The sequence below is a fragment of the Saccopteryx leptura genome, chromosome 5 (genome assembly GCF_036850995.1).
Source record: "Saccopteryx leptura isolate mSacLep1 chromosome 5, mSacLep1_pri_phased_curated, whole genome shotgun sequence".
NCBI classification, from domain to species: domain Eukaryota; kingdom Metazoa; phylum Chordata; class Mammalia; order Chiroptera; family Emballonuridae; genus Saccopteryx; species Saccopteryx leptura.
In genome coordinates this window covers 208124440-208139630 of record NC_089507.1, presented here as the reverse complement: position 1 = coordinate 208139630, position 15191 = coordinate 208124440, and the positions used below count along the sequence as shown (strand labels likewise).

Below are 15191 nucleotides of genomic sequence, written 5' to 3'. Positions count from 1 at the left end.
TGAACAAATATGACGTTGTTTCCACTTCAGGGGGGATAAAAAACAAAGTTAACTATCTTGCTGCTAAGAAGCAGAATTAGCAGTGGCTCAGCCTTGGCCTTTAAAAACCTTCTGAATCCTCATTCATGTGACTTCCTCCAGTTTTGCAGAGCAGAAGTAGATTTTTCACCGCTTTCAAGTCAAATTGGTGGATGGCCGTTCACGAACTGTTTGAAGGAAGAAGAGGGTTGGGAGAGGCTTGTCCTGGGTATTGGTTAGGAGGCAGATGGGTTCAGAAAGGCCTTGTAGACAAAGCAGAAAGGATGCTTCCCACTCCCGCTGAGCCGAGAAAGGCACCTCACTGCGGGGTCACAGGGGAGAGTTTCCAGGCACTATTAATCAGTGCAGCCTTCTGCAAACCATGCCTTGTTTTGTATAGCCCATGAACTAGTAGTGGCTTTTATATTTTTTACTGATTGGGGGAAATTTTTTTAAAAGAATGCTATTAAATATACCTAAACGAATACAATGTTATATATCAATTTACCTCAGTTTTTTTTTTTAACTTTTTTTTTTAAGATTTTATTTATTGATTTTACAGAGAGAGGAGAGAGAGGGATGGAAGGTGAGAAGTATCAACTCATGGTTGCTTCATTTCAGTTGTTCATTGATTGTCGTATGTGCCTTGACCAGGTAGCCCGGGGTTTTGAACCTGTGGCCTCAGCAATTCCATGTCGAAGCTCTATCCACTGTGCCACCGCAGGCCAGCCTACCTTAGTTTTTAAAAAGAATATTCTTTCATGATACAGGAATATTATGTGAAATTCAAATTTCAGTGTCAGTAAAGTCTGTGGGATGCCGCCTTGCTTGTTCATGTCCACACTGGCAGGGTTCAGTACCTGCGGCAGAGGTCAGGTGGGCCGCAAGGCCTAGACTCGGCTGCCTGTCCCCGTACAGAAGAATTTACTGACCCTTGGATTGGTGAGCAGTGCTGGTTGCTCTCTTGGCTGAGTGGTGCCTATGTGTGTCACAGGACGTTCACAGGACCCTTATTACCTAGTAACCTCTGGCTTTCGAAGGAAACTGTAAGCCCCGTGTCAGAAGGTAACTGTGAGCTTGCAGCTTCCTTAAACCTCATTTCATCTTTCTTCTGGTCTTTTCCCAGCCGAGGTCCACTAGCTGGACTGCAGTTCCGTGTTTCTCTCTAAGCAGGGCTCTGCCCTCTGACGCTCAACCAACAACAGGTTCTGTTCTAAAGAGCCTGACTACCCTGCTCCTGTCTAAGTTGGGATAGCTGTGTCCCCTTATGTAGCTCTTGCTTCTCCTACATAGGGGCTGGGAGAGTAGCAGATGAGAACAGCCTCTTTCTTCCTCAATTGTAGAGACTCAGTATTCTCAGCTGTAAATTAAAAATAAAATGCTCAGGAACTGACTGACTCAGCACCTTGTGCCTGCCGTCTTAAAGAACAGAGAGACACTGCTTACAGACCGGAAACCTGGACCTTAGTTCTTGTTCCCATCTTGCAAGATGGCAGGGGAAAACAGATCCTGGATACTAAGGAGAAGAAACCTGAAGCCAGGAAGGCCGTTGCTGGTGGCAAGGTTAAGAAGGGTAACCTCAAGGCCCAGACGCCCGAGAGGGGAAGCCTGCCGCAGCTGAAACCCTGTGCTGGTTAGGGGAGTCGGCAGGTATTTCTAGTCAGCTCTGGATTCCCGAAAGGCCATGTACGAGAGGAAGCATTCAACAGCTAAATCCAGGATTGAGCCTGACCAGGCGGTGGCGCTGTGGATAGAGCATCGGACTGGGATGCGAGGACCCAGGTTCGAGACCCCGAGGTCGCCAGCTTGAGCGCGGGCTCATCTGGCTTGAACAAAAGCTCACCAGCTTGGACCCAAGGTCACTGGCTCAAGCAAGGGGTTACTCCGTCTGCTGAAGGCCCGCGGTCAAGGCACGTATGAGAAAGCAATCAATGAACAACTAAGGTGTCGCAGTGCGCAACGAAAAACTAATGATTGATGCTTCTCATCTCTCTGTTCCTGTCTGTCTGTCCCTGTCTATCCCTCTCTCTGACTCTCTTTCTGTCTCTGTAAAAAAACAAACAAAACAAAAAAATCCAGGATTGAAAAGAAAAAGGAGAAAATTCTTAGCTACTGTCACAAACCAGGTAGTGGCAACAAGAATGGTACACAAGGGGTTAAACATAGCAAAATGCCTAGCTACTCTCCTACTGAGGATGTGCCTTCACAGATGTCAGGCCAGGACTGGGAACCCTTCTGTCAGTGTGCCTGCGAGAAAACTGCAGCCAGCATCACTCCCGGGACCGTTCTGAGCATCCTCAACGGCTGCCACAGAGGCCCCAGGGTGGTTTTCCTGATGCAGCTGAGCAGTGGCCTGCTACTTTGTGTTTGGACCTCTGTCCCTGAGTTCCCATGCAGAGAACACACCAGAAATTTGTATTGACACCTCCATCGAAATTGGTATCATGGTGTGAAAATCCCATCACCTCGCTGACACTTAATTCCAGAACTGAGCAAGCCCAGACACCAGAGGGTGAGCCCTTCCACAGAGGAGGAGAAATACGAGATTACAGAGCTGTGCAAGGCTGATCAGAAAACGGGGGGTTTGCAAATTCTGCCAAAAATCAAAGCTGTTCCTCAGCCCCAGGGCTGCCTCCACACTTTGTTTGCTCTCGCAAATGGGATTTAGCCTCACAAACTGGCGGTCTGCACTTCTTATGAAGAACCTAATTAAAAACTAATGTGTTAAAAAAATAATAATAAAAGAACAGACATAAGTGAAATAGAAGCATGAAAATCAGTAGCATGTTTATTATTGCAGGTGGCTAGTATAGTTCATATTACTTATTGCTCAGAGGACCAAGAAATAACAAGGCAAGGTTTTTCAAAATATGATTCTGGACAGTGTAGATTATAGTCACCTGGGGAGCTTGTGGTAAAATACACCTTTCTGTTAAGTCCCAGATCTCATACACAGGAAAGAACTGCTTAATACTCTTAAGAATTTAGAATTTTTCTTTTTACCTTAATCCATTTGAATTAAAACAATTGAAATTTTTTTATGGATTTGATTGATTTTTAGAGAACTAAAACAATTTTTAAAGGCCATAGACTTCTTGTGACTGTAAGTGTAAGGGGCCAGTAGAGGTCATGTTTCAGATTAGAAAGAGGATCCGAGCAGAGAAATGATTAGGCTAGGTCCACACCAGGACATGTTTACATAAAAGACCTGGAGTTGCTCTAAGGATGTCTTCTTACTGTTAGAAAGTGGAATTGACACTTAAAATAATGTCATTTAGTTCTTGGCAAAATTATATAACAGTGAGAAGCTTGTTCTGGCCCCTAATTTGGTCTAGAAACTTCAGCTCAGAAAACCTTATAGTTAATTAGGTAACACATTTTTTGAAGACAGTTTGGTAGTACCGTCACTTAAATCTGAATTTTTAAAAAATATAATTTACTGGCCCCTGGGAATGAGAACCAGAGGAAGAAAAGAAAATGAACTTGAATTTTAGGAGAATAATGGGAGGAGTGGGTTGGGAGAGAAGGCTATAAATTAAAGTAGGGTGCATAGCCCAGAGCGGCTGAAAGACCAAGGTAATTGTAGTGTTGTAAAAGCACTAAAAGTAGCCCTGGCCGGTTGGCTCAGTGGTAGAGCGTCGGCCTGGCGTGTAGAAGTCCCGGGTTCGATTCCCAGCCAGGGCACACAGGATAAGCGCCCATCTGCTTCTCCACCCCTCCCCCTCTCCTTCCTCTCGGTCTCTCTCTTCCCCTCCTGCAGCCAAGGCTTCATTGGAGCAAAGATGGCCCGGGCGCTGGGGATGGCTCTGTGGCCTCTGCCTCAGGCGCTAGAATGGCTCTGGTCGAGACAGAGCGATGCCCCTGATGGGCAGAGCGTCGCCCCCTGGTGGGCGTGCCAGGTGGATCCCGGTTGGGTGCATGCGGGAGTCTGTCTGACTGTCTCTCCCCGTTTCCAGCTTCAGAAAAATGCAAAAATAATAATAATAATAATAATAATAATAATAAATAAAAGCACTAAAAGAGCCAAAGAAATTTAAATGTGGAAGTGGCCTGGGAGAGCAAAGGTCTTCTGACCATTTAACCCTTTCTTTGAGAGGTATTGAGGCCGAAAGCAATCCTTTTGCAAGACTGGGCCCTTAGTAGGACAACATCTGGCCACAGCTCATAGAGTTGCTGATGTTTAAGAAACAGGATAGGTTCTCAAGTCTTTTTAAGTCAGTTTGTGGCATTTCTACTGAATATGTAGACACTTTGGAAAATGTGACAGGTTTTAGAAATGTGAAGTTGTGCTGCAGAGCTGATAGAAACAAAATTGAAAATGCTGGGCATCTATCTTTGAGCAACTAGGAGTCTTTTTATGCAGGTACTTGAAGTTTCTGATGTTGATGTTCTACCTTGCATTGAATATTGAGGAGAAAGACTTAAGTAAACGGCAACTTTTATGTGATTAAATGTGACCCTTTCTTTGTCTTAGCCTCCATAAGTCCTTATGAAGGTCGTTATGACTGTGACATTGAAGTCTGATTGTGGAACTTCACAGAGCCACCTCTGTCCAAGGAAACTTGGGCAGTTCTGGGAGATCTCCTTCAGCCTCTTTTCCAAGTTCCTCCCTGAACAACAGTGGCTGTTGGGTCGGCATTAATGCTCGGGGCGCCATGAGGCAGAGGCTGGCCCAGGTTTCTGCTGTGTGCCTACCCTTACAGCAATGTCTGCTCCTTCAGCCTCTTTTCCGAGTTCCTCCCTGAACAACAGTGGCTGTTGAGTCGGCATTAATGCTCGGGGCGCTATGAGGCAGAGGCTGGCCCAGGTTTCTGCTGTGTGCCTACCCTTACAGCAATGTCTGCTCCTTCGGCCTCTTTTCCGAGTTCCTCCCTGAACAACAGTGGCTGTTGGGTCGGCATTAATGCTCGGGGCGCCATGAGGCAGAGGCTGGCCCAGGTTTCTGCTGTGTGCCTACCCTTACAGCAATGTCTGGCGCACAGTTGGCACCCAACAGATATTTGCATGACAGTGGTGAACCCCATCTTCCTTAAAGGGAGAAAAATAAATATTTCTAGTTCCAGATGCCATCTTCTCAGCAGGAGGTTTTTGTTTGTTTTGTTTTTCTTAGCTTGAGAGTACTAGGTCCCTAGTGAGTGAACCCCGTTAGTTTCAATAATGAACAAATCTGTCCGTGACAAAAGGTCTTGTTTATTATATACAATGCACATTTGGGAAGAACACATGGTAATCTGGACTTTAAAAATTGGAAATGTTACTAGTTCCTTCTCTCATTTTTGAGTTTTAAGGGTATATTTTTGTTTGTTTGCTTGCTTGTTTGTTTTTAAAGATGAATCCTCCCAGCAATTTTCTTTTAAATTCTGGAGTTTCCTGATCTTTTAGCCACAACAACCTCTGTCCAGTTTACCTTGAAAGACTGTCAACCATGCCCTGGAATTTTGGAAATGAATTTCTGTAAAATATTGTATTGATAAGGACTCTTCTATGGACTACAAATGAAGTCAGTCACTATGAAGATGGACCACAGACTGGGTGTCCTGGATTGAAAGTAGACCAGCATTGATAGAGTCTGAATTCGAACAGCTGTGTAGGGGAGAGGGAAGCAGGAAGAGTAGAATTGTTTCACCCCTCAACCCTCCCCCCTTCCAGTTAAGGGCTTTCAGTTTTCTTGACTGCTTTTAGTTTGGCATTAAGTTCCTGGGGAGATTTGCTCATCCCTGATACTGACCACACTCCCGGATGCCAATCTTTATCACAGAGACCAGCTTGCTATCTGTCTTCGACAAAAACAGTCTTCTTTTAAAGTGTAGAGTGTTAAGTAGAAATGTTGATTTTGTTTAAACTCCAGCTTGGATGTGACATCCATGGGGTTGAATGAAGGTCAGGGAGGGAGGAGAAGAGGCAAGCATTCATCCCAGTAGAAGTGATTTAGTAATGGGCAGGTGATACCTTCTTTAGAAAATTCATTTCTTCACCCAAATGGTTCCAGTGTTGTATTTGTGTGCCAGAGATTAGCAAGAGTTATCATTGACAAAGTTGTGTTAAGAGTACCTCTTTGGGAAAGACAGCTTCCCAAAGTGTGTGGGCTCCTCCTCCACACGACTTGATGAGCCTGTCATGTTACACAGCTGCTTTAAGTCTCAGACCTGTTGTCAAAAGTCAGTGTAAGAGGTCTGGCTCAAAACATGGCAAAGAGCCCCTCTTTTATACAGAAAAGTCTCTGTTTATAAGAAAGCAAAGTACTCTTTGCTTTTGCTTACTCCGTTCTGATTATCCTAACCATTTAAAAGAATGGTAGAGTGGCAGGATGCCTATCATAGAAAAGTTGATAAAATGATCAGTAATCTTTGTCATTCTTAGCCTTTCCCACTTAAAAAGTAAATGTTTACTACGCATGCATTGAATTGTGATTGCATTAGAGACCCTGGGTGGAATAGGTCTGGCAACATTGTTAGCTCCCTGATTGCAGCTACACTAATGCAAGTGTTTTTATACCTGGGGGGCATAAACTGGTTGGTTATCAGTGTGACCCTTAAAACCTGAAGGTTTTTTAGGCTTCTGGGTATGGGATTATTAGAGCAGGCCAAAGTTTTACTTCTTTCCTCACTAGTGCTTTTCTTTTCTGGGTCCATGTGCAGAAAAGAAAACCAGGAAGCCTTTTCTCTGTCACTGGCTGGCCGGACAAGGTGAATGGGCATGGTTGCTGTCTTAAGTACATGGATAGTGCCTGACCTCTGAGTTATTTGGAATGATTGAGTAGGCTCAGTTCAGTTCTATGAAGAGGATTCAGTAATTGTATTTTATTGACAGTTGTCAACATTTTTGTCATTTTATGGAGATTAGCCAGGAATTGTACAACCATATACATAATTTGAAATAAAATTCTTTAAGGTCACTTAAATATTCTGAGCTCATTTTTTCATCTACTGTAGAGGGCACAGTTATCAAATCAGTGGTGAATAGCGATTTGAAGATTTATATTATTATTATCATTGATATTAGAGAGACAGAGAAAGGAAGGGGGGAAGAGAAGGAAGCAAGCATTCATTTGTTGTTCCACTTAGTTATGCATTCATTGGTTTCTTTCTATATGTGCCCAGACTCAGTAATTGATCCTACAACCTTGTTACCTTGGTGTTTCAGGATAATGCTCTAATCAACTGACCTATACTGCCTACTTATAGACCCAGTAGTTAAGTGACTTTTACCTAAGGTCATATAGTAGGTGTTAGAACAAGGATTTGAATCAGATCTTTTCACTCATTTGAACCAGTTGGCTTTCTTTAGAGGTCCCTTCTGCCATCCGCTGCTGCTCTCTGCTATCTCTAATCAACGCAATGGGTTAGCCATGGTCTTTTGTGCTAACCCCATCACTCTTGAACATATTTAACAAAGTGTTTTATGGACTTGACTTTCTTTACTTTTGTGTATGTATCTGATTCCCCTGTGGCGGTGAACTCTTCATCTTATACTGATTTGACACTGATTTGGTGGCTACCTGGGGCTGACTCCTTACCTGTTTTCCAAACCTGCAGTTTCATTGTCATACGGGGCTTATGCCAGCTTTCAGGGACTTTATAACAGTTGGATCAAGTTTTGCTGGACTTATTTGATACTGAAGTTTCTTATTCCTAGGTATTATATTTCTCTTATATCTAGAGGATTAGGACTCCAAAGCTACAAGAAGCATTAGTTTATCTGTATTTTTTTTTTTTCTTCCAGAAATTGCTTTTGGGAAATATGCCTTTAGATAGCCAAATAGAATATAACTCTGGAATTCCCTTTTTTAATATGCCCCCGACAAAAATCAGCTCTGCTATCTCCTCACTGGCAGGAAGCAGATCTCACTTCATTTTGCTCAATCATGACAAGATCAGTATTTCAGCAACAACAATAATAATAGATAGTTGCTTTTTGTGGCTTATGTGCCAATAATGCCTTTCTTCTTGCTCTACTTCACTGACTTCCTCTTAGCCTCTGGTAGGATTTAGCTCAAATACTGCCTCTTCCGGGGAGCCTGTGCTGACTACACACTGCCTTTTTTTACTTTTGAGACTTTTCAAATTGCCTCACTACCCTTATTGAAAAATAGCAGGTCAGGAGTAGAAAATTCTGCCATCATGTAAGAGATGGAGGCAATGCCACCCACATGTTTCATGTGTAGACATTTGGGAAAAGGTCTGTAACCTCCATAAGAAGTTTTTCATAGTTTCTAAATATAGGAGCATCATGATGCAATAAAAACATGTTACTTTAATGTCAATCACTTGACATTTGAGAATTCGGGAGGAGGAAAGGAATTTTAATCCATTCCAGCAAGAATATAATTAAAAAGTTTCCTTTGCTGACTTAATTTTCTCTGCCTTCATGTATACGTAAACCAGCTTAAATCTTCTGCCTTGGAAGTGTATCTACAAGTTAAATTGCTGGATCAAAAGAAAGTGTATAAATTAGTTTTAGATATTGTTAAATTCCCCTTCCATGGGGATTATACGAACTACATGCACCTTTTCAGAGATGTTAAGAGGCAAAAAGTGTCAGGTTTGATGAATTGTTACCACTCAAGAGTTGTGAAAACTGGAAGTGCTGTGGAAAGCAGAGGGAAAGGGTGCCTTTCGCAGAGTACACACTGGGAAAGGGCTTGCTATTACTGTTACCTTCTACGAAATGAGGATGGTGTTTCCTTGTTGTGCAAGTGCGAAGAAAATTGAATGGGACAGTGATTGTTAAGCACTCTGGTATGGTTTTGGCAATTATATTTGTGCCCTTTTCCTTGAGTGCCTTGGGCCCTAGCTGTTGGATCCATATCTTAATTATGACCTTGGGTTGTAAATTCCTTGAGGGCAGAGTCCAGGTCTGATAAATCTTCAACAGGATGTTTTGGATTTAGGAATACATTTTATTTTTTTTCTTTGTGCCCCTCCCCCTCCCCCTCCCCCCCCCCCCCCCCCCAACCACCACACTCTTATCAATGTCTCTTAGTTTCACTTTTATGTCCCACCTACGTATGGAATAATGCAGTTCCTGGTTTTTTCTGATTTACTTATTTCACTCCGTATAATGTTATCAAGATCCCACCATTTTGCTGTAAATGATCTGATGTCATCATTTCTTATGGCTGAGTAGTATTCCATAGTGTATATGTGCCACATCTTCTTTATCCAGTCATGTATTGACGGGCTTTTTGGTTGTTTCCATGTCCTGGCCACTGTGAACAATGCTGCAATGAAAATGGGGCTGCATGTGTCTTTACGTATCAATGTTTCTGAGTTTTGGGGGTATATACCCAGTAGAGGGATTGCTGGGTCATAAGGTAGTTCTAGTTTCAGTTTTTTGAGGAACCACCATACTTTCTTCCATAATGGTTGTACTACTTTACATTAGGAATATATTTTAAATGGTTGTAGACTGCATTAGACCTTAGAATGTAATTCTGAATCCAGTAGTAAAAGGTTTCCTTTTCTTTTGTTATCTTAAAATCTTTGTTAGCCTCAAAAAACACTTAAAATAACAATAACAAAAGATGTTGATTCCTGTTCTCTCTATTCATTTACTTACCTATCCTTATGGAGTTAACTCCAGCTAAGTTAAAGTGAAAGGAATTAGTTGTTAAAGTCCCCTGTCTTCTCAAGGCTGCCTAATTTCAGGAGTCTTCTTCCCAGGTCTTCATCTCGAATGTTTGAATCCTAGGATTTGGAACAGTTGTTATCGGGTAGTTATTAGGTGACCTGAATTCACAGTGAATGAGGTATTCTGGTGATTTAATATGCAGTGGTTTGCATCTTTCATTTCTAAATCTGTCCGCCAAGTTCAACACAGTTCCTTCTGCATTTAACCCATAACTTGAAGTGGCAAGATCCTTTCTCCAAAGCATTTTAACAGTATCTGTTCTTAGATGAATTCCAGTTAAGGGGAAAGGGTAGGTACTAAAATTAATCTTCAAGGCCATTAGTCAGGTATCTGCAAGCATTGTCACCATGAGGGACACAGATCAGTGTGCTCTTTGGCTTCACTTGTTCCCTTACTGGCTTCTCTTCTGACCATTTAGTCAGATGTCCCACTGCTACCTTAAATACAGTGTGACTCAGTGAGTTTCATTCTTTTTCCAGTCTTTTCCCTTCTCCCCCTTTTCTGCACAACTTTCTGTCTTCAAAGCCAGCTTGTCTCCTAGTCACAGGGACACCAGTCTTTGACCCTTCTCCTGCATTCATTTCTTACACATAGCCCGTGAGTCTCTGGACTGCATTCTAATTCCACTTTTAGATTTCCTCCTTCCTGCACAGCCCTGCTATCTCTTTTTTTCTGGACTGCCTAAAAAAGCACTCGTAGTTGCTCTGCTTTTACCTTCTTACCCACACTGTCCGTCAATTAATCTTCCTTAAGGATGGCTTTTATAATATTTTGTTCCTTTTCTGCTTGAAGTGGCTTCTTGTTATCCTAAGGATAGGACACCCTGACTCTTGGGTTAATTTTTATCTATTACTTTATCTCTTACTGTTCCTTTGACACAAATCCTCTCTTGGACTAGGCTAGTCTTCTCCTTAATGCTCCCTTATATACTAAGAAAAAATAACAGATTAGAAGGAAAGAAGCTTAAACTTCTATTGTGAATAGTTTCAAGCATATATAGCAGTAGAGAGAGTAGTATACTGAATTATGTGTCACATCCGTCCATCTCAGTAACTCTCAACGTTTTGCCATTCTTGTTTATCCATCTCCAGATCTCTCCCCCTCTCTTTTTTTCACTTGAGGGTATTTTAAAAGAAATTCCAGCGATCATTTATGCTGAAACGCTTCCATATTCCATATGCCGCTTTGGCGGGTATTTGTCCATCAGTTTACTAGTGCAGATCATCTCTGCAGTGTCCCTGTCAGTTGGTAATTTCATTGTTTACATGGTTTGGGCGTTCAGGAGGGATCCCTTTAAAGTCTTGGGACCAGGCTTTAAAATCAATTTTGAAGGTTTGTGCATTTAAGAAGATAGTGTTGTTGGCAGACTGATTATCTGAAACCTACCTGGAATTACGTTTAATTTATCTTTTATTTTAGTTAACTCATTCTTTAAATTTAGTGCATTTTACTTTTTTAAAAGTTTTTTAAAATTTACTCATTTTAAAGAGGGGAGAGAGGGAGAGAGAGAGAGAGAGAGAGAGAGAGAGAGAGAAGGAGGGATGGGCAGGAAGCATCAACTCCCATATGTGCCTTGACCAGGCAAGCCCAAGGTTTTGAACCAGCAGCCTCAGCATTACAGGTTGACACTTTATCCACTGCGCCACCACAGGTCAGGCAAATTTAGTGCATTTTAATGAATTAAACTGTGTTTTCCTTATGGACACTAGTACTTGTCAAAGTAAATTATTAAAGTCTTGGTAATTAAAAAAAAAAAACTTCATGTTTTATTATAAGAATGATTCTCATGGGGAAAGATTGTAAAAGACAAAGTATCTATACCAAAAAATCAAGTTCATAAATTTACCACCCAAAGATAACTACGGTAGCATTTTCTACTATACTAAAAAGAGTCTGTTCTTCCTAGTCTTTTTCATACATATTTGCTTTTGTGTTATCTCCCTGTTATACCCTTGGGCCATAATAGCAGATCGTAATGTTCTGTTTCTTGTTTGTTAAATCTAGCCTATAAACAAAAGCAAACAGCACAGACTTCATTCTGGCTAGTGCTGCTGGTGGCATGTTTTGTCATTATTATGAGTTTAACCAATAGTGCTTAGTTTGGAGTAAAAGCCATTGGGGGCTTTTATTGCTCTCACATAATCAAGGACCACCAACTTTGTATATTGGATTGACTCAGCATTTTAAAGTTAGATTTGAGACTTGTAGAAGTTGTAGCCTTCTGTGTATGGAAGATTGAGTTTCAGCCCTACTGCTGATACCTTATATACATATTATTATGTTTTTCCTATCTCTGTGAGATGAGAAATTCATATAGCTAGGGGTGTGGTCATGTAATATTGAAACTTGTATATTTTACTGCTTAGAAATTATACTTCAATAAAGTTGATTTAAAAATACATCTCTTGAGGTTTGGTTTTTCCAACACATTATATAGATAACTGATCTTGAAAGTCAGCGTTCAAGATTTATTCGTTTGTTTCATTTATAGCTTAGTCTTCATAGTACCAGATGTAGGAGAAGAACGACAAATTGTTGATTCCTTTCATAGTAGAATTGTTTCCTCTTCCCACCTGCACATTCGTAACACACCTTGGTTTTAAGGTCAAGGTAATGGGCTGCCTTGTGTTCGAACTCTTTCCTTCCAGTGGACCCTTCCAAGATTACCCTGCCTCTAAAACCAAGACGTGGGTTACAAATGCCATTTGAATCCTGTCATTGTGCTTTTTGACCAGCTTGTCAAGGTAGGCAGGCAGGAGGTAGCTCATGACTCCTTTTAATTGACTCATCTCTTATGGTTGCAGATTCTCATAAACACAAAGATAAACACAAAGATCGGGAACACCGGCACAAAGAGCACAAGAAGGACAAGGAGAAGGACCGAGAAAAGTCCAAGCATAGCAACAGGTAAGGGTTGAACCAGCAAGTCGTTCATTCAGCGGTGGGTTGGCCGTGGCTGGGCTCACCTAGACTAGGCCTTAACTTGAGCCACGGGTAAACAGCCTGGGTATTCAAGTAAGCCGAGACTGTATTTGATTTGAGTTGCTAAGAGGAGGGCCTTGATAATTCGGGCCTCACGATGATGCCATTGTTCAGATCAGGTGGTAAATTTTCTTTCAGTATATACCTCATTAAAAGTATAAATTTTAAGTCAGTGAGCTATGAATTTATTCTAATATAATGGCATTTAATCAAGTGCCCAGAGAGCTTGCCTTGATAAAAGGTGACTGGATTGGAGACATGATACATCTTTTTTTCCTGTAGTTTAAAGGACATAATTAAAAATTCTTACCTTGCGCTTCCATGGTCTGTGAGCTGCTGAAATCCTGTGCAAAAGATTGGGCAATTGAAAGTCAGTAGTGGACCCTCTGGGGCCCAAGCCTCAGAAAGATGTCTTCTTGTTCATTTTCCTCATTTTTGGTGTAGGAGGCACGTGGTTAGGTCCAAGATGTGTAGGATGTATTTGGGTATAGTTCTACTTGTTGAAAATGAGGACTTGGGCTTCTATTTTGAGTTAAAGGCAGTGGGTGAGAAAGCTGTATGGTATTCCCATAAGTTCTGTGCGAAGGGAATGTGAAGATCATTTATTTATTAGAACAAGTGCCTTCAGCCTTGAGTTTCTAAGGACTACCGTTGACTCTCAAACAACATGGCTTTGAACTGCGTTGGTCCCATTATAGGCAATAAATACTGTAAATGTATTTTCTTTATAACATTTTCTTTTCTCTGGCTTACTTTAGTTTAAGAATGCAGTATGTAATAACATATAACACATAGAATACCTGTTAATTGTTTATGTCAGTAGGCTTCTAGGAGCAGCAGGATATTAGTAGTTAAGTTTCTGTGGAGTCAAAAGTTATACATGGGATCCTGGGGGGTTGTTTAGTGGCTAGAGCATTGTCCCGGTGTGCCGAGGTCACAGGTTTGATCCTGGGTCAGGTCACATATCAGAAGTGAGCAGTGTGCGCCCAACTAAATGGAACAACTAAGTGGAACAAGTTGACGCTCCCCCCCCCCCCCCCCCCGTCTCTGAGACTAATGGGGATAAAAAGTTACACATGGATTTTTGACTGTGTGGAGTGGGGGGGGTTTCATCCTAAACCCCCTCCTTGTTCAAGGGTCAATTATACTTCATTAGCTGCTTTATTGTATGTAGAAAAGTTAAGTAAGAATTGCTTTCTAAATCTGTTCTTTTTATGAATCATTAAAACTTTTAAAATATTTGTAAATGAATTATTTTATATATTCACAGTATTCTATAAGTTGGTGCTCCTGGCCATCTTATTTTTCAAACAAGATTTTTGTGTATTTGTGGTGAAATATACATGACATAAATTGCCATTTGAGTGGCATTAAGTACATTCATAACATTATACAACCATCACCAGTATCTATCTTCAGAACTTTTTCAGCATCTCAAATAATCTCAGACCCCATTAAACAATACCACCACCCCCACCCCCCCGTTCTCTCACCCTCATCCATGGCAACTTCTATTCTGTTTTATGAATTTGCCTATTCTAGTACCTCATATACGTGGAATTACAAATTTTTATTTATATTTTTTTGCATCTGGCTTATTTCACTTAGCATAATGCTTTCAGGGTTCACCCATGCTGTTGCATATCGGAATTCTATCTCTTTTTATGGCTGAATAATATTCCATTGTATCTCTATACCTCATTAAAAGAAAATTCGTTCATTGGGAGCATGTGAGACCTTGCTTCCCAGCAACTGTATTCAGTTTGTTTCAGATAAACTCACATTCTTATAAAATTTTTTTAAAAAATCCATTCATCCGTTAATGAACCAGTTGGTTTGTTTTTAACCTTTGACTACTGTGATTAGCGCTGTTACGAATGTGTGTGTGCAAGTATCTGAGCCCCTGCTTCCGGTTCTTCTGAGTGTGTACTTAGGAGAATTGCTGGGTCGTGGCAAACAAGTACCGTGATCTTCATGCCATGTTTTTGCTTTGCTAGTTGATGTGGAGTGCCAAGAAAATGAGATAATCTTGACCATGAAGAACTTTGTCATTTGAGTAAAATGCTTATAGATCAGATGAAGAAATGCTAATTTTCATGTTACCAGACATTTGTCCAAAAAGACTAAAAAGATAGAGATTCATATTATAAATGTAAGCTTTTAAAAAGTGATTTCTTTTTCTCTGGTACATGTACTTGACCAACCTGATTTACAGGGTTGGTGGGAGAAATGATGGGGAATGAGTGGCATCAAAGGCTGTGGGGGCATAAGTTTGGTCCTGCCCCATTTTACCAGAATCTCCTTTTTAAAAATAAAAGATGCGATTTTGGTGTTAACATTTCTTGAATTATTCACAGTAGCCCAATGGCCTCTATTTAGGAGAAGTCCCTTGGTGTCCTGGTCCCTCTGCCTTGGTCTTATGTAATCTTGGCTAGGCTAAATCATCTTTTTAAATTCAGTTTTCTCATCTGCCGGTTTCCTCATATTAAATATATGCTTCAGAAGGGACACATGGGAGTCAATAAGCGTAAAATTAAGTGTGAACTGCTCTACAAATGTGG

The 15191-nt window shown here is 41.1% G+C and overlaps 1 protein-coding gene and 1 pseudogene across 2 annotated transcripts in view; both read left to right on the top strand.

Moving 5' to 3' along the window:
• The window catches only part of TOP1 (DNA topoisomerase I), an 83414-nt gene that overhangs the window by 18508 nt on the left and 49715 nt on the right, over positions 1 to 15191 (top strand). For both annotated transcript variants that reach the window (XM_066387810.1, XM_066387811.1), the window contains one exon: positions 12453 to 12555. In XM_066387810.1, the coding sequence (XP_066243907.1) occupies positions 12453 to 12555 (103 nt within the window). The remainder of the gene's footprint in view (positions 1 to 12452; positions 12556 to 15191) is intronic.
• On the top strand, positions 2189 to 2731 carry LOC136405664 (large ribosomal subunit protein eL6-like; annotated as a pseudogene).